The 20659-nt window shown below is 47.1% G+C and overlaps 1 protein-coding gene across 1 annotated transcript; it reads right to left on the minus strand.

Moving 5' to 3' along the window:
- Nucleotides 1-630: 630 nt before the first annotated feature.
- On the minus strand, nucleotides 631-1704 carry LOC136524843 (26.2 kDa heat shock protein, mitochondrial-like). The gene is made up of 2 exons (XM_066518081.1): nucleotides 1375-1704; nucleotides 631-1270 (listed from the first exon to the last, which is right to left on the minus strand). Exons 1-2 carry the CDS (start codon nucleotides 1616-1618, stop codon nucleotides 885-887), a joined length of 630 nt encoding a protein of 209 aa, XP_066374178.1. The 5' UTR covers nucleotides 1619-1704; the 3' UTR covers nucleotides 631-884.
- Nucleotides 1705-20659: the final 18955 nt, after the last annotated feature.

Raw genomic sequence — 20659 nt, forward strand, 5'->3', positions numbered from 1 at the left:
CCACTAACTATTTCACTACTACTCAAATTCTGAAACAGTGAAACGAGATTATCAGTCATCACCGATCAAGAAACTGCGGGATTGCTTTTGACAAAATGACGTCTCACAGAGATGATCAGTTTCGGATCTTGCCCACAATAAACACTACTTCATGAGGCCTTCCCAACGCTACTTTTTAGCTTATAGCTTCAAATGTCATGTACAGATAAAAAAAAGTATGTGCTCTATATTTGTCTGCAGTAACTATATATGCTTGGAGAGAGATAAAACGGTCCATGCTAAAAAAAGAAGAGGGGGGAGAAAATAAAGATAAGGCATGATGAAAACAAAAAGTTTCTGTGTAAACCACAGGTAGTGTTAGTTTGTATTGTGTGAATAGTAGTCTTAACATTTTCTAATATATGTGGATCATTTTATTTGTAGTAGAACCTTTAGGAGTGTTAACCTTCGTTGGTGGTGCCCCGAAGAGAAAGGATTGTAAATGCAACAATACACAAGAACACAATAACAGAAAGCTCGTATAGATGTCGATCATTAACTGCAGATTCCATTACCATTTGAAGTTCATCACGAGATCATCAGTGATCATCGCCATCGAGGAAACAAAACTTTGCAAGACGAACAGAAAAAGTAAAAACATGGCTGCCTTACATCAGGCACGAGACAACACCACCACCAAAAGGTCCTCTCGTTCGCAGCATCTGCTGCTCTGCATCAGAAACGACTGCTCCAGTAAAACTACTACTCCTACGACGATCATGATCTGGTCAGTAACGATTGCTCCAGTAGAACTACTACTACGATTACGACTAGCTCACTGCAACTACGATATGGACTGCAACCAGGAGACCCCGGGACCCATTCGATTCCCGATCCCCGATCCCCTACTCGATCTTGATCTCGAACACGTCCTTGCGCTCCTCGTCCTTGATCTTGGGCACGGTCAGGCTGACCATGCCGTTGTTCATCTCCGCCTTGATCTGGTCCATCTTGAAAGCCTGGGAGGAGAGCACGATGCGGTAGCTGTACCGTGCCGGAGCCGGACCCTTGTCGTCGTCGCCCTCCCCCTTGATCAACAGGACGTCCTTCTCCACCCGCATCTTCACGTGCTCCTTCCCCAGCCCCGGCATCGCCACCTTCAGCTGCACCGCATCGCCGTCCTCCTTGGAGACCCACCACCCGCGCGAGGAGAAGCCGGTCCTGGACGCCGCGCCGCCGTCCTCCGTCAGCGGCAGCAGCAGGCGCATCTTCGTCGCCTCGTCCAGCACGTCTGCAGAAAACCACCAGATCATCAGTACTATCTCCCTCTTTCGCTTCACCAGCCTAGTTCGAGGAAATAAGGCGGGGAAGGGAACGGCCAACGCGAGGCGGCACCTCCAGAGAAGAGCTTGGCGATGGAGAGGTCGCGCTCACGTCGGCGGGCGGCGGCGACGGCGTCCTCGTCGCTGGAGTCCTCGTCGCTGGAGTCCTCGCTGGAGTCGGCGGAGAAGAGCTTGGAGATGGAGAGGCGGCGGGCGGAGGCGGCGGTCTTGCCGGAGGCGGACGGTGAGGCGAGGAGCTCCTTGAGGAGGGCGGCCAGCGGGACCCCCTTGGAAGCGACGGCGGAAGCGGAAGCCATGGATGGATCCTTCCCTCTCTCTCCTGTGTTCGTGACTGGGGTTTTGGTTTTGGCTTCTAGCGGTGCGCTGCGAGAAATGCCTTGACAGCGACGGAAGTGTGTGGGGGGTTTAAATGCTGGGGTTTGCTTGGGGGAGGGGATGGCCGAGGCTGGGAAGGTTCCAGAAGGCGCATCGGGGGCCATCGACGGTTCCAGTTCGCCCGGTCTGCTTTGCGATTCGTTCTTCTTCTTCTTTTTTTCTTTTTTTCTTTTTTTTACCGGGACGACGTACTAGCTGTTCCGATGATTTGGCGTTCTGGTTCAGCCGAATGGAGGGAACCAATGGAGTCGCTGAACCATGGGGCTGGGACTGACGGTTCCAGTTTATGACACTTTTTTTGGGATTAATCAATATATACTGTGTGGTTGATATGTCGATGGTTTGATATGCCATTTTGATGTTTGATACAACAAAACAACGAAAAAGTACTTTTCAGCCTGGCTTTTGAGCGAAACGAATAGAACCATTGATAGGATGGAACCTGGTGCAAAAGTGGCGAAACTGGATTTTAAATTCAAATTTTGACTAGATGAAATATGTCCACCAGAGATCTTTTGTCTCTATATACCCAAGAGAGTCTTTAGGATAATAAATTTTTAGAACTTGTTCACGGAAATCAATCAATTTACATCAAGGTAACCGATTACTAAAAATATCTAGGAGGTCCATCAGCACAACAGTATTACAACAAAAATGTATAGGGCCTAGCATGGAGTTTTTAGGCAGCCTATGCAAACCAAATTACAACTCTAAAAAGGCACCAAAATCTGTCACTGCCTTGTGGTTACATGGAACATGGTCTATCATCATGTTGGGGATGGCATCACAATTCCCAACCGTTGCTAGGAGACTCATCAGTAATTTCGCACGAGTTATTCCGTGTTCTGCCTGTTTTTAGCAAAGTTATAACCACAGAAAGATGCAAAATATGAATTAATTAGTTGTACAGCTATAAAAAGGCCATGAAACAATGCAAGCTGATACAAAGTTTGTTTATTACCATTTTCAGCTCTCATCTAATAAAGTCTGAATATTCATGTGAGTTCAATTTGTTTCATGTGTGTGCAGTAGTCTGAACGTAGTAGAGGTGCAGCCTTTTATTTCCTTGGCCTCTTGAGGATGTCTTAGAACATGATTGATGATTACTGAATGTTTTTTTCTACACTACTGCTGCTGCTATCTAGCTTTATTTCATCATCTCCATCAGGATTTCTTTTCTCTGATTAGCCCAATGATCAAGCCATAGAGATATGTATGTAGGCGAATTCCTTGACTAACTAATTTGAGTGCACGTGAGTTTTATAACATGATGTTTACTGAAATTTTGTCTCTTCTTGGTGCTGCTGAGGATTAAACTACTTTCGAAAAGGAGGGTAAGTGGACTAAGGGGAGGAACACAACATGGATTGCAGGCAGCAGGCAGGTATGGAGTTTCCATCCTAAAGATCGAGATTCTAAATAACATACGCACTGTCCAGTCTGGTAGGATTTCCAAATTTCCTTGGATTCATAATTCTTATTTGTGGCTCTACTCAGGTAAAGGCCACACTATCTGGCGTGGGCAGCCAAAACCTGGTAATCTACGGGTGCACAACTTGTCGGATTTTACCTGGGCTCAATTTTATACTAAGCAATTAGTATGAATTTGTTTGTTCAGTAAACTGTAATAATTTGCGGCATATTTTAACTGAGAGCATTTCCTTTTCCTTACCCATGTCTGAAAGCTTAAACATTTGTTCAGTTTGTCATTTGAAGTGAGAAGAAGCTAATGATCAAATTAATTGTGAGTTAAGGATTCTATAGAAGGTACTATTACTATTGTTAAAATTAGTCATTTTAGCTATCCACTTCCATTTATGTTGTTCATAATTTTGGAATGGAGAGAGGGGGAGACAAAGGGAGAGAAGGGAGGGAAAGACAGGGTTTAAGTGGTAGTTTTTTTTTTTAATTTCAGTTACTTGTGGCTCTGTTATTACTTGAGGCATCAAGGATAGTCATTTCAGTTTTTTTAACTGATAACTCAATCATGCTATGTAATAACATGAGCTAGATGCTTCTCTGTGATGCAGGTTTTTTTCTAGATTATTACTGAACCATGCTAATATATTGTTTGTAGAACCATGGTAACTAAAAGAACCCATTTTAAGATATATATGTGCAGTAGTTGTCAACTGAATACATGTAGTTCTTTTCAGTAAACTGATCGATGCTATGGAAAATCATCAACTAGCAGATGCTCTATATGTTTTTTTTAATATTACTGAATCATGCTAATGTCCTGTTTTCAAAACCATGCTAACTGAAACATGCTCTTTTCATAATGTGCAGTAGTTATTAACTGAATATAATATGCATGAGTTAACAAGTTAGCAATATAACAAATTAACAAGTTTCCCATTATCTAAAAAAACATGTTCCCAATTGCAGTAGTGTTCCTATGATTAAATGCTATATATAGCTTCTGTGGTCCATTTTACCAAAATAATTGGCATTTCATTGAACGCATCACACCAAAAAAACATAAGGTCTATCTGTTTTCTCATGATTCAGATCTTTGATATTTCAAACGGCTCCGCCTATGACAGTGGCGGTGGAGGAATAGTTTGATCATTACATGATGCAAAGTTTCTTTCCTTTATTTGAAGTTGTATTGACCATTATATGATACAAATGGTTCTTTCCTCTATTTACACTGACTGAAAATGTTTCTTGGATCTGCATGCAGGAAAGGACTCCAAAGGGGTTATGATGGCATTCAAAAGTGGCATACAACAATAGTAATGGCTCTTGTTTAGATAGAATTGAGAGGTGAAATTGAAACAAAGCCGGTTGGTATATGTAACAAAAATTTACAAATTGCGGTACAGTTGCACTGTGAATATGCATATATTGTTGTGCAATTATGAACTATTTATGTATGTTTTGTTATTTCGCTATTATAAAAGATTTTTGTTTTTGGTAGACACGTGCGTGCAGCACGTGCCTGTCCACTTGTAGCTATAAAAGGCCATGAAGCCTTGCTCACTTCTGCTGTTGAATGATTGCTAGGATCACCGACTGATCCCAGGCTAAACTCGTCATCTGCCTGATACCCAGACTGAGGAGAAGAGGAAGGAATCAGGTTTAAGAAGGAAAAAGATTTCTGTAAAAAAAAAAAAAAGAGATAGTTCAAGCAAAGTCTGAATGGAGGGATGAAAAACAGAATAATCGACATAGGAACTTACTTGCAGTGAGGAATCAGGCTGCTGTGTTGGAAGGCTGGTGCAAGCTCCAGAATATTGCTCAGACAAGACTTGGTAACAGAGGCAGTGCCTGTTTCGAATTTCGAATTTCACTCTGCTGCCCCCTTCCCCTTCTTTCTTGTATCTGAAGAGGTACAGTTACATAGCACAGCTTATATACAAATGGCACTAGAGGCCTCTTTTGCTCCCAAACGCCCAAATTCAAAATTTTAAACGCAGGACCAACACAAGGCTACATGCCTACTGTGTAGGTCCTACAGAAGAAAAAGGTGTCTAGGAAAAACTTGCATATCTGGCTCCCTCTTTGCAAGTTATGCATAGGACACTGTTATGAAAAAAAAAACAGCAGTTATAAACTGACAAGGGCCATGGAGTGCTTAGTAAGTTGGTTGGAAAAACAACTACTCCCTCCGTTCCAAATTATAAGTCACTTTGACTTTTTTGATACATCAATTTTGCTACGCATCTAGATATATAATATTATGTCTAAATACATAACAAAATGGATGAACTAAAAAAGTCAAAACGACTTATAATACTTATAATTTAGAATGGAGGGAGTAGAAACTAGAATATCTTTGGTAGGAACTGAACTAACTGTTATATAAACTAAGAAGCGGAGTAACTACAATAGTGGTTACAAGTATCTGATCTATTAATGACTGTCGATACGGGACCCACAGGATACCCCGCAAGGGAGAGAGAAGATCTAGTTCAACTAGGATTTTTCCCATGTAAATCTTAGTAGTAGAACTATCAAGTAATCCTACTAGGAAATCTCATTGTAAACCGACTAGGACTCTGGCCTCCTGACTATATAAAGAAGGGCAATGCTCCTGTCAAAGGGGGAGGACAGAGCAGATCATAATCAATCCGACGCAAAGGCTAAGGCCGACTGGACGTAAGGTTATTACTCGACCTACGATCGAGGGCCTGAACCAGGATAAATCGGCTGTCTCTTGCGTAAACCATCGAGTTCGGCATACGCCGAAGCCCGAACATACTGCCCCGGGTACCCCCGTGGCAGGCTATCGGTGGTAAAACATCGACAGCTGGCGCGCCAGGTAGGGGCCTTCGGCGACTTTGCTTCCGAGAGCTCGATGGACCTCGACAACATAATTTTCCCGACGGGATCAACTTTCATCTTCGGCTCATGGATCTGCGAGGCAGATAACAATGGCAAGCTTCAAAGCCATCTCCTCGAAGATCCAGATCATCTAAAAGAAGTTCCTATTTCAACAACTGCAACGGATCAGCTCACCAGAAGATTCGCGCAGCTCATAGTATCCGAGTCAAATCGGATTTCACGACCACTCGTATCCGATTCGAATTCAAGCTCCAAGGCGAAGTTTTATCCGAGTGCTTTCAAGAAACCGAGTTCTTTTTTGACAAGATTCCAGAACACAACCCAAAACGACTCGGATTACCCCCAGAATTCTCTCAAGAAGTCGAGTTCTTTTCCATTTGGACTCGACAACATGACAAAATCCTATCAGGGACAGGTCGAAAGATTTTTCAATCCAAGATTCGGGATACCACTGACAGGAGCTCAGGAGGGTCTCGTACTAATGATAACATCATAGGACTGTATCATCCACTGGCCGGATTCTGTTCCTGAGGATAGCGGAACCCAACTAGTCGGCACAACAACAACGGCTATTTTACCTTACCAAGAAGGAGACTCGATCTACGACACCGAGGCATCCACTAAAGTTATCGGCGACTCTGACAGCATGAAAACTAACGCCAATAACAGAACGACTCATGCACGAGAAGTGCTCATGGTTCGATGACCGCGGTCACCATTAAATCCCCCGGAAGCACCCGATATCAGATCATCAGATGAATCAGAATCCAACATATCACCCTTTGCCCAGGGTTACGACGGAGAAACAGATAGCCAGAGACAAGCTAGAGAAAGAAAAAACAAGTTGAAGCAAGGGCACCAACACCGTGCTAGGCAGCGCAGGGAAGCTTGGATCAGATACGAGTCAGAATTGGCTGAGTACGACAAAAGAAAATCGCAACGAGAAGTCGAAGGAAGACGCACGGCGAACACGCCTTACGATAAGATTCGAGAAGCATTAGAAGAACTCGGAGCAACTTCGCATCCTGGTGAGAAGTATGAACAGCTCTAGGACTTGCTCCGATCGACAATCCCGAGAATGCATGAAGAGAAAGCTCGATCAAGACTACCTGCCAGATCAACAACCCACCGGCAAGAAGATCAAAATCAAAGGAAATCCGCTTTCGAAAGACTTGGGCTAGGTGGAAGCCATGACGGAGGAAGTAGGAAGGAACATAACCAAGGCCACCGATTTGAACAACTAAGGAAGACTAGGAGCAGGGTACCTACCCAGACAACCTCGCAAGATTGTTCCCATCAGAACAACAGTTGGCCAGAGGAAGGCACCGAATCTGAATTCAAAGAAACCAAGGCACACGACAGGTTCCCCTGCTTCGCGAACAGGCTCGCACTGTTGCGATTACCTCACAAATTCAAACCGTCTAATCACTCCAAGTATGATGGCAAAACTGAACCAAAGCAATGGCTCAGAATATATTCACAATCAATTGAACTAGCCGGAGGAGACGACGATATCAAAACCCTTTTCTTCCCCATGGCACTGGAGGCCATGCCCCTCCAATGGTTCGATAAACTAAATCCAGGATCTATCAGAAACTGGGAGGATTTGCAAAGAGCTTTTTGTGAGAATTTCGCAGGAATCATTACACACCCAATCACTCATGCAGAACTAAAAGGACTCAAGCAAAAGGGAGGTGAAAGTCTTAGAAACTACTATCGACGATTCGGCGAACTACGAGCTCAAGTGCATGACATAACCGAACGATAAATAATTGAAGCTTTCTCTCACGGAATCATGGCTAGATGGCAATTTCAAGACTTTTGCAAAGAAAATCCGAGAAACAATGAAGAATTCAGACGTACAGTAGAAAAGATTATTACTGCAGAAGAAAAAACACGAGAGAGGTTCCCAGACAGAAGCAACCAAGACAACCCGGACAAGCAAAATCACCGAAATAGCAGACATCAAGAAAGAAAACGTAGACCAGACAATACTGTGGCAGTGGCCGACAAATCAAAGAAGTTTCCCAAACCCAGAAGATATGATGACATTGAAAACATACGTTGCCCATTGCACCCTAGTGGGAGGCACACCATCGGAAATTGCTACACTTTCAATGATCGATACACAAGAAAAGATAGTAAGGAAAACACCAAAGAGGACAATCAGAAAAGAGAAGAAGACAACCACGAGGACAAAGGATTCCAAAAACCCAGGGGAACGGTAGCAGTGATTTTCTCAGGGGCTCCGGATTGCAGAAGCAAACATCAAGAAAAACTAGCACTGCGGACCATTATGACAGTAGAACCGGCTACACCAAGATACCTCAATTGGTCACAGTATCCTATCCAATTTACCAGAGAAGACCAATGGACTAGCGTGGGAAACGCAGGCCATTATCCACTGGTTCTAGATCCAACTATTGCTGGTATGACCGTCACCAAAGTACTAATCGATGGAGGAGCTGGACTTAACATCATCTTTTCAGAAACTCTAAGGAAAATGGGACTACAACTCGCTGGGATGATTACGCCAACAAGCACACCTTTTTACGAAATAGTGCCCGACAAAGCAGCCATGCCACTCGGACAAATTACTTTACTAGTTACCTTTGGAACTCCTTCAAACTACCGAACAGAGTTTATCAAATTTGAAGTCGCCGACTTCGATTCATCATATCATGCAATCCTCGGACGTCCAACACTGGCCAAATTCATGGCAATACCACATTATCCGTACTTACTGCTTAAGATGCCAGGACCCAACGGTATCCTTTCTCTTCGAAGCGATTTAAAGCGCGCTTTTGACTGCGACGTTCAGGCGATCCAAATTGCAGCTAAAGCGCAAGCCGACAATGGAAGAAAAGAAATAGCCGCAATCGCTGCAGAAACAAGCCAAGAAGAATTAGAAATACTGGCTAAAAAGCCCAGCATCATCGCACCACCAAAAGAAGCCGACGTCAAGCAAATCGACTTAGGCACAGGCGATACCTCCAAGACAGCAACTATCAGTGCTCACCTCTCGACAAAATAGGAACTCGCGCTCACCAACTTTCTTTGGGACAACAAAGATATCTTCGCTTGGAAGCCAGCCGACATGCCAGGAGTCCCAAGGGAGTTGGCTGAGCACAGAATTGATGTTAACAAAAGCTCCAAACCTGTAAAACAACGGCTACGACGATTCTCACCCGACAAGAAGGCAGCAATTAAAAAGGAAATAACAAAACTGATGGTAGCCGGATTCATCAAGGAGATCCTTCATCCAGATTGGCTAGCAAACCTAGTCCTTGTATAGAAGAAAAACACGGACGAGTGGCGTATGTGCGTCGATTACACAGATCTCAACAAACATTGCCCAAAAGATCCATTCGGGCTACCACGCATTGACCAGATAGTTGACTCGACAGCAGGATCTGCGCTATTATCTTTTCTCGATTGCTATTCAGGATATCACCAGATCGCACTAAAAGAAGAAGACCAGAGCAAGACATCTTTCATCACCCCGTTTGGTGCCTACTGCTACAAGACCATGTCGTTTGGACTAAAGAACGCTGGCGCCACATACCAAAGAGCTATCCAGACTTGCCTTGGGAATCAAATCGGTGAAAATGTGGAGGCATACGTGGATGATGTGGTGGTGAAAACAAAGAACCCTGACACTCTAATTGAAGATTTAAAGCAAACCTTCGAAAACTTGAAGAAATGGAGATGGAAATTGAACCCAAATAAATGTGTATTTGGAGTTCCCTCAGGACAACTACTCGGATTTTTGATAAGTCAGCGCGGGATCGAAGCCAGCACCAAGCAAATTCGAGCTATAATAGAAATGGGCCCACCTAGAAGTGTCAAAGATGTGCAGAAACTAACAGGATGCATGGCGGCCCTCAACCGTTTCATATCAAGACTCGGCGAAAAGGGGTTACCTTTCTTTAAACTACTAAAGAAGACAGACAAGTTCGAATGGACAATAGAGGCCGACGAAGCTTTCAAAAAACTTAAAGAATACCTCACTTCATCGCCTATCCTGACACCTCCAAAGAAAGATGAAGATATGATGCTATATATTGCGGCAACTCCTACCGTAATCAGCACAGCAATAGTCATAGAAAGAGAAGAACAAGGGCGCGTGTATAAAGTGCAATGTCCCGTATACTACATCAGCAAAGTACTGTCAGAATCCAAAATCCGGTACCCGCATGTACAAAAACTACTCTACGCTCTACTCATTACCTCACGGAAGCTTTGCCACTATTTCGAAAGCCATAAGATTACCGTGGTGACAGATTTTCCACTCGGAGACATCCTACACAATAAAGATGCCACGGGGCGCATATCCAAGTGGGCAGTTGAAATTGGAGCTCTTGATATCAATTTCACCCACGGAAAGCCATCAAATCTCAAGCCCTCGCCGATTTCGTGGCCGAATGGACAGAGATTCAACAGCCTTTATCAGATACAATCCTTGACCACTGGAAGATGTACTTTGACGGATCACTCAAACTAGGCGGGGCCGGTGCAGGCGTTCTCCTCATTTCTCCAGAAGGAAAACAACTCAAGTACGCCCTTCAGATATTATGGCAAGCTACAAATAACGAAACAGAATATGAAGCCCTCATCCACGGGCTACGAGCGGTGATTACCCTCGGAATAAAAAGATTACTTGTATACGGCGATTCAGCAGTGGTCATCAACCAAGTCAACAAAGATTGGGATTGCACCAAAGAAAACATGGGTGCTTATTGTGCTGAAATACGGAAACTTGAAAAACATTTCCAAGGATTAGAAATTTTACACGTCCTACGCGATTCCAACATTGCAGCAGATGTCCTTGCCAAGCTCGGATCAGATAGAGCAAAAGTTCCACCCGGCATATTCATAGAAGAGCTATCAGTTCCCTCTATCAAACAACCCGGTGAAACAACACATGAAATTCAGGCTAAAGGCGTTCAGATCTTGATAATCAACACTTCATGGACCCAAGTTTTCATTGACTATATCAAAGAAAATAAACTGCCAGCAGATAAAGCAGAGGCCACACAAGTTGTTCGCAGAAGCAAAAACTACGTTCTAGTAGGGGATAAACTCTACAAAAGAGCAGCATCATCAGGAGTACTACTAAAATGTGTCTCATTTGAAGAAGGCAAAGAAATCCTAGATGAAATACACTCAGGTTGCTGTGGAAATCATGCCGCTTCAAGGATACTGGTTGGCAAAGCATTTCGCACCGGATTCTACTGGCCGACCGCTTTGAAAGATGCAGAAGAGCTTGTCAAAAAATGCAAAGGTTGCCAAATGTTTGCAAGACAAGCCCACGTACCAGCTCACAATCTTATCTGCATCCCACCCGCTTGGCCTTTTTCCTGCTGGGGGCTAGATCAAGTAGGACCCCTGAAAAAAGCAAAAGGCGGCTTCGAGTACATCTTCGTAGCAATCGACAAATTCACCAAGTGGATTGAATACAAACCACTCACGAAGTACAGCGCAACCAAAGCAGTCGAGTTCATCCAAGACATTATGCACTGTTTTGGCATGCCCAATCGAATCATCACAGATCTAGGCTCACCGAGTGGCCAATAAACGTGCTGTGTCAGCCTCATTAGGATATCTCAGGTATTCATCTTCAATAATCAACAACTGCAGCAACAGACCTACGTAGGCCTCAAATGCGGTAGTTTTGCCAATGCGAAATACTCATCCGTTGCATCAGCTGGAACCCCATATGTTAACATACGAAATGCTGCAGTGACTTTCTGGAAGCAACTTAATCCAAGTACATGGCCACACTCCTTTTTTGCACAAAGTAATCGTCGTTGTGATCAACAACATTCATTATGGTAGGAAAAAGCTCCCTACTCATCCTGTACCTGAAAAAAAATTACTCGTACAACATTTACGTACCATACTTTGTATGTATCAAAGTGAATGTACACGAACCTCCGGCAAAATAAATTTAGGCCGTATGTCGGCTCATCAGCCAAAGTAATCTTGAAACATCTTGGTGCCCGCCTTCGATCTCGAAAAACATTGTGCCCTGGGACGGAACCACCATGTCTTTCTTTTGTTTGGAATATGTCTCGACAAGTGTAGCCGCTGAGAAGATCGAATGTCATCATCGTCGATGATGGAATCATCCAACTCCCTCGCAGAAGTGATTTGGAAGCACTCATGGCGTCTAGCGTGGAGGGCTTGCTGAGAGGTGTCTGTAGCCTGCTGGTAGGTGCCTGCCGTGTCCTGGTACGTGCCTGCGGCTAGCTGGTGCACGGCGCGGCAAGGCAGGAGGACTGGCGGTGGCCTAGGAGGTGTTGTTGCCACCTGGGGAACTGCTGTGCGGTCGGCAGGAGGAGGGGCAGCGCAATGATCAGCCCACGGCACACGAAAGAGGCGGCGCCCCTACTGAAGAGCGACGAGGTTTCGGCCAGCACGAGAGAAAAAAATGACGACAAAAAATAAAAAGGCTATGGGCTCTCAAATTGATTTAATGGAACTCAATTAGAGAAAACTCTTAGAGATGGGTTTTTTTCCTCTCCCAATACCTTTTGGAAGTTAAAAACTACAAGATTTGGGGAAAAAATTTTGAGGTCGTGGTACCGTTGGAGAGATGCTCTCATTGCTGCAGCCACTCCCTCGTCCAAAAAAACAGTCGTTTTTTACTTTCAGAGATCTTGTTTGACCCATCCTTCTTATTCAAATTTTTGTATAAATAAATATTTTGTTATGACTTATTTTATCATTAAAAATACTTTAAGGATGTTTATTTATTTTATAATTTATAAAAATTTTGAATAAGAAGAAGACGATCAAATTACAATGTCTCAAAGTAAAAAACGTCACTCTTTTTGGAGGAGGGTGTTTTACGTCTAACCAAAGTTCAGAATAAGCCAAGGATAAATAAACGCATGATTTACACCGCACAAAGCACGGAGCCCAGGAGGACAGACACCAAATATAGATGTTGATCATCAGTAATGCCTCAAGAGTTCAAGTTCATAAAAGAGTTTCAGTCATCACCAATCCATGAACCTCAAAAGCATGAACAGAGAGAGAAACACAGTAAAAAGGCTCAATTTCATCAAAATTTTCAGTCATCACCAATCCAGGAAGCTCAAAGCATGAATAGAGAAAGGTGAACAAGGCACCAATGTCATTTCACACACCGAGTTGCTACTACTACATGCGAACCATCCCAAAGTCAGATCAAAACGAGAAAATTGCTATTATAGGACGCGAAACAATGGGTTCGTTATTATAGGACTTCAATCGCCGATTCGCTAAAACGACAGACATTGAAACGATGGCACTTTGTTTTTACATGACATTTGGTTTTTAATCACTTTTCTCATTTCAAATACATGTATTTTGCCATGGGAGGACCATATTGCCCTTCAGTCACATTCAGGTAAGAGGGGCTAGGGGGAGGGCATGGGCTGCCTGGCTGCTGCCGCCGTGGCCTTCAATGCAGAAGTCTATCTTCTTCCAGCCTGAATCAAAGGGGAAAAGGATTTCCAGTAGCTCTTCTACAGATCAGACCAGATGAGGGATGCAGCACCAGCTGATAGGAAGAGGAGCCCATTGAGAGGGAGAGCTACTCCTAAGCAATCAGAGAATCCATGTGCCACGGTCCAATTAATCTCTCGGATGATTTTGTAGTAGTCTATGATGCAACATTAGACACACTTGATAATGATGCACTTGGTGAAATGTTGGGTGATGAAACAAACAAGGAGAGTGTATTGTTACTTTTCAGTAAGATCCATGCTTTCTGATAGGGTCCTAGTGTCATCTGATGCAGCTGTTGTTATTGGTGACACCCTTCTTGATGAAATTGCCAAGGATGAAAGTTTGAGATCTTTACGAACATCGACCTTTCTGGACACATCATCTGCACCATTAGAAGAAGGTGACTTTTTTGGTGATCCCCCTTGTGATGACATTGACGAAGGACCAGCCAGTCAATTTTATCAGCAAGATCAATACTTCTTGACAAGGTAGGTATTGCAGTGGAGGACATTGTAGTTTGCTTCGATGAAAACCCCACGTGATGGAACTGATGGAAGAGTAGACCTACTGATCTTATCAATGGATCCATGCTCTGGACATTGTGCTTGCAGACACCTTGCCCCCATCATAGCAGGCCAGCGATGATGATCAATAACCTTGGCATGTGGATTCTTCGATTGCTCAGGAGTAGCTCTCCCTCTCAATGGGCTCCTCTTCCTATTAGCTGGTGCTGCATCCCTTGTCTTGGCCTGATCTATAGAAGAGCTACTAGAAATCCTTTTCCCCTTTGATTCAGGCTGGGAAAGAAGAAGACAGACTCCGCATTGAAGGCCACGGCGGCCCACACACCTGCCTACCCACTCAAGGGCAATACGATCCTCCCATGGCAAAATACATGTATTTGAAATGAGAAAAGTGATTAAAAGGATCAAATGCCATGTAAAACAAAGTGCCAATGTTTCAAATATCGTTTTAGCGAAGTCGACGATTGAAGTCCTATAATAGCGAAACACTGTTTCGCGTCCTATAATAGCAATTTTCTCGATCAAAACAAGTACACACACAGTTTCAATTGCAAAGAGCAATGCAAAAACACAAGAACAAAGAAACACAGATGGGTCCCAACCATTAACTACGAATGCCATTCTCATCAGAAGTTTCATAGCAAGATCATCAGTGATCATCACCATCACGAAACTAGAACATGACAAACTGAAAGGTAAACATGGCTGCCCTGCCTCAGACACCATCAGGCACAAGACAACATCGCCATCCAAAAAAGCACGTCTCACCTCTCACTAACAATCCTCAACCTCCTCCATGAGCAACAATACTACTCCACTATTATTGGTACTAGCGCACTGCAACTACTGAACTACGAGACCTGGACTGACTGACTCCATCTCGGCCTTCCCCTACTTGACCTTGACCACAAACATGTCCTCGTGCTCCTCGAGCTTGATCTTGGGCACGGTGACCTTGAGCACCACGTCCTTCATCACAGCCTTGATCTAGTCCATCTTGAAAGCGTCTGTCGGGAACTCGATGCGATGGCCATACCACGCGGGGCCTCATCCTTATCATCATACTCGGTGTCTTGTCGCTCTCCCCCTCGATCACCAGCTCATCCTGGTCCGCCCACACCTTCCCTAGCCTCGGCATCACCACCTTCAGCTTCACCGCGTCGGCATCCTTTGGACACCCAGCACTCATGCCTTGAAGCCACCGCCACCTCATCCTCCATCAGCACCAGCAGCCGGCCCAGGCTCATCGGCTCGTCTGCCAAAAAAACCCAAATCACGCAAACCCCCTCAACAACGTGCTCCTCTTCTTCATGAGGTTTAAATCAAACAAGCAGAAATGATGGAGCGGCCAGCCAGAACGATGCGTACCTGCTGAGGATTGTTGGCCCACAGGATCACCAGCTCAGCTGAGTGAACCACTCAACAGTTTTATGCCTGAGCATCCGCTAGTGTTGCTGAGCACCCATCGCCGTGGCTAACATGAACACAGCCATTGTCCATCCCCACACACTATGGCTGGAGCTATTAAGAACCAAGGAGAGAATAGAACATGCACGCACAATACCAAAGACAACCAGCGTTGGCCGAAGCCGTCTGTGAGATGGCAAATCTAAACTCTCTTTACTGAGGTTGCCGTGGTAGTCTATTTATATAACTCTATCTATCTAGTCCTAGTACAACCCACATGCATAACAGTAACTAGATAACATACATGGCTGACTCTGCGCTGGCCATTGCATGGCTATAGTGCTGCAGGTGAGCCGTAAGGCGCCTACACCTACAGCGGCTATAGTATCACAGTAGAGGGCCTTTTGGCGCCACCTTCCCTTGCTGTGTTCACATATGGAAAAGTAGTAGTTTATTCTTACAATCTTCCCCTAAACCTACTGCTATCCCTTGTACCTCCTCCATGTCGATCATCTCCTTTAGCTCCATGAGTCGAAGACGTCCGAGCAGCTTGGTGAGGACGTCTGCGAGTTGCCGACCAGTTTCGACGAACTCGATGATGATATGCCCTCCATCGACACAGTCCCTAAGGAAGTGGAACTTTACGTCGATGTGTTTGCTCTGGTCGTGCAGAACCGGATTCTTCGTAAGGGCGATGGCGGGCTAGTTGTCCACCATCAGTGCTGGTGGGTGAGCCTCCATGCCGCTTAGTCGTCCAGCAGCCGACGTAGCCCACACAACTTCGCACACCGCTGTGGCTGCCGCTACGTACTCTGCCCTCGCATGTAGATAGCGCCACCACCTCTGTTTCAGTGACAACCATGAAATTGGGGACAACCAGAGGAAGATGAGCATGCTAGAGGTGCTCTGTCGTCCGTCGATGTCCCCCACCATGTCTGCATCGCTGAACACAGTGAGCTGCAGCCTACTCCCGCCGGTCTTAGAAAGATGATCCCTTGATCCACCATCCCCTTTGACATAGCGTAGTAGCCGCTTCACCACAGCCCAGTGATCCTCCCTGGGATCCTCCATGAAGCGATGACGTAGCCCATGGCGAACGCAATGTTCGGCCCTCGTATGGACTAGGTAGCATAGACCGCCGACAATGCTCTGGTAGAGTGTTGCATCCACCTTCACCGCGGTGGCTAGCCTTCGTCAGCTTCAGCCGCTCCTCCATTGGAGTCACGCATGGCTTGCACTCAGCCATGCCGCTCTGCTCCAATAGCTTGGAGGCATACGTGCTCTGACCGAGCGTGAGTTCCTCCGTCCCCTGTCTCACCTCGATGCCGAGGGTAGTAGGAGAGTGCGCCAAGATCGTTCATTCAAAAAATGAGTCGCCATCTCACGCTTGAAGCTATTAATGTCCTCCGTGCGCGCGCCGGGTGATAATCAAGTCGTTCCACATACACGCCGACGATGAGCTCCTCCTTCCCCCATCGCCGCGTGTAGAGCGTGTGCTCGATTGCGCACCGTTGAAACCCAAGCTCACCCAGCGTGGCGTCAAGCTTGGCGTTCCATGCTCGGGGGGCCTGCCGTAGCCCGTAGAGCACCTTGCGTAGTCGGAGCATCATGTGCTCCTCTCTCTTGACGGTGAAACCTAGGGGTTGCCTGACGAAGACCGTTTCCGCCAGTTCACCGTTGAGGAAGGCCAATTTAACGTCTAAGTGATGGATGCGGCTAGTCCTTTGTTGTTGCCAGGCAAGTAGCAAATGGATCAACTCCATGCGCACTACTGGCCAAAGACCTCCTCGAAGTCTATGCCCTCACGCTGAACAAGCCTGGGCAACGAGACACGCCTTGTGTTTGACAATGGCCGCCGAGCTCATCCTGCTTGACTTTGTATACCACTTTAGGCTGATTGGACGACATCCTGGAGGTAGATCGATGAGCTGCCATGTTTGTTTTCCTTGATCACCTTCATCTCCTCAGCATTGCTCGTCGCCAGTTTCCATCGTGCTCGGCTAGCGCGACACGTGGGTGGTTCCTCTGCACTAATGAGTAGTAGCTCTATGTTCGTTGAGCAGGCCTACCCGCCAGACCTAAGGGACCTATGCCACCGATGATGTCGTCTCGCCTACGGAACCGCACCTCTCACCTTCGTGGAAGGCATCCACGAACTCAGTGATGTCATTTGGAGGTGAGGCGAACACGATTGGCATTGATGGGTTCCCTGTTCCACCAGAGGGCTTGGTACAGCACTTTGAGTGCTTGGCACACTTCTGGACTACTTGTCATAACTCCTGCAGTGTTCGGCCACACTGTAGGAGTGTCCAGCCTCAGTCCTTGGAGTGGTCGGCACCACTGCAAGACATCTTGGCTCCGCTACGGGAGTGCTCAGCACCCGTCCTGGAGTAGTCGCCCACCACTATAGAAACCTCCCAGCACCACTCCTGGCGTGCTCGGCATCCCTCCAAGAGTGCTCAGCCCTCCTCCCGAAGTGCTCGGCATCCCTCCCGAAGTGCTCGACACTGCCCTAGGAGTGCTCGGTTCTACCGCCGGAGTGCTCGGCACTCCTCTCGTAGTGCTCGGCACCTCTTCCCCAGCATCTCCACCACCGTGGATGACCAAGTGCTCAATGATGAAGGTGCTATTGAAGTTGCCAGCTTCCCCCTTGCTCAGACTGCTCTAGTCCCAAGCCGCCTAATCATCGAACACAACGTCGTGTGAGACAAGACCTTGTCTTCGCATGGGTCGTAGAGCCGGTACGCTTTGGTACCCTCCACGTAGCTTAGGAACACCATCGGTGTGCTCCTGTCCTCTAGCTTGGTGAGGTTCGACTTTGTCTTCCTGACGTGGCTGATGCAGCGAATGTCCGGAGGAGGACATGCTCGGCTTGCGTCCATACTAAGCTTCGAACGACGTCTTGCCCGTCAAGGCCTTAGTCAGAGTGCGGTTGAGGATGAACACCGTCGTGGTCACCACCTCTCCCCAGAACCTTACCAGCATGCCTTTGGCCTTCATCATGGATCGGGCATGTCGACCACCGTCTGGTTCCGCCTCTCCACCATGCCATTCTGTTGTGGCGAGTACGGCGCGGTGTGGTGTTACCCTACACCCTGATCTGTGCAGTACGCAACGAACTCCATCGAAGTGAATTCGCCGTCGCGATCAGTCCTCAGCACTGCGGATCTTCTTACCGCTCTCGGCCTCCGCGCGCGTCTTGAACTTCTTGATCACCGCCGCTGCTTCGTCCTGCTCGTCAGGAGTTGCAGCCACATGTAGCGACTATAATCATCCATGAGCAGGAGGAAGTACCGCCGACCACCGTTTTAGCAGGCGTGATCGCCCACAGAGGTCGCCGTGGACAAGCTCGAGAGCATCCTTCGCGCGATACTTGCCGCCTTCGGGAAAGGTAGCCTCCTCTGCTTCCTGGCCAGGCAGCTATCACACAGCTCACCTTTGTGTTTGATGTGGGGTAGCCCTCGAACCATCTTCTCCAGCCGACCAAGCGCGTTGAAGCTGAGATGTCCGAACCGGGCATGCACATTCATGGTCCTCGAGTGCCTTGCCGCAGGCACACCGGTTGCTCTACCTTTAGGTCGAGCAGGTACAACCAATTTCAGGACCTCTTCACCTGGCAAGAAGTCGTTGTTCCGGTCCCTGATCCTAAGGACTCCATCCTTGATCAGTACCTCGCTACCATGCTCATCTAGCTGACCAATGCTGATGATGCTTGAACGCAGCTGTGGGATGTAATATACATCCGTTAGCGCGTGGTGCTCCCCGTTCTGGCACCTAAAGATGATGGTGCCATGCCCTTGGATAGCCACTCTTGAGCCATCATCAACTTCACCGTACCGGTAACATCGTCGTCGAGCTCGGGAGAAGGAAGCCTTGGAGCCCATCATGTGGTTACTAGCACCAGAGTCCAGATAACCACCGCTGCTCCTGGTCGGCGCCCACACGTCCAAGGTGATCTTGGGCACATGGTTCGTCGAGGTTGACGGTCTTCAGGGCCTTCCCAGGTCCTTCCACCGTCTTTGCCTCTTCCCTCTCCTTGACCTCGACGTCGTGCAGTGCATAGATGAGCCTACGCCTTCTTCTCCTGCTTGTGATTTGGGCACTCCCATGCCTAATGGCCCATCTTCCCGCAACACCGGCAGGCGTTGGGGTCGACTTGCTTCTTCTCTGAAGAAGTCTTACCGCGGCGCTTGCCATTGCCACCGCGGCTGGAGGAGGCTGCCTTCCTAGAGTTCCTCCGAGCAGCCCACTCCTCTTCCGTCAGCAGGAGTTTCTCGCTGTCCTTCGTTGCTGTCGCCTGCTCCAGGCGCTCGTCCACCGCCCGCCAACGGCCTATCACATCCTCAATGGTGAGGGTGGACAAGTCCAGCATCATCTCTATGGAGAGAGCGATCTGGATGTACTTTGTCGGCACGGAGTGGAGGTACTTCGAGACCACCTCCTCTTCGTCGATGGTGACGCCTTGGCTCTTCAGCTTGCTGATGAGCGTCTGTAGGCGGATGGAGAAGTCCTCCACCATTTCACCATCCTTGAACTTGAGGAGGGCGTACTCCTGCTTTAAAAACTGGGCTGTTGCCTTCTTTGCGCGGTCGGAATCGACGAGCATTGTCGCAATAGCCTCCCATGCCTCCTTAGCGAGCTCTTCGCCCCAACGACTCCCTGTACTCCGTCGATACAGCAGCGAGGATAGCCTCCAGCGCTGACATGCCATCTTCCTCATTTTCAGTGCCCTTGTCAACAGCATTCCAGAGCCGTTGGGCTCTGAGCTTGACCTTCATGGTCACCGACCACTCTCTATAGTTGATGCGAGTCAGGGTCGGCCAACTGGTGCCACTGACCTCCCGCACCGTGCGAACAATGACCTCCGGTCGTGGCTAGGCAGCCACAACAGTGCCACTGCTGTCGCCCAACTCAGAACCACCCGTCATCGACAGCGGTTAGTCTGGCGACGACGCTTGTACGGCTCCGATACCATTTGTTGGCCCACAAGATCACCGGCTCAGCTGAGCGAACCACTTAGCAGTCTTGCCGAGCACCCGCTAGTGTTGCCGAGCACCCACTAGCCATGCCGACCACGAACAAGCGTTGTCCGTCCCACACACTATGGCTGGAGCTATAAGAAGAAGGGAGAACAGAGCATGCATGCACAATACAAGACACCAGCATTGGCCGAAGCCCTGTCTGTGAGATGACAAATCTGAACTCTCTTTACTGAGTTGCCATGGTAGTCTATTTATACAACTC

Source organism: Miscanthus floridulus, chromosome 18, assembly GCF_019320115.1.
Source record: "Miscanthus floridulus cultivar M001 chromosome 18, ASM1932011v1, whole genome shotgun sequence".
NCBI lineage: Eukaryota > Viridiplantae > Streptophyta > Magnoliopsida > Poales > Poaceae > Miscanthus > Miscanthus floridulus.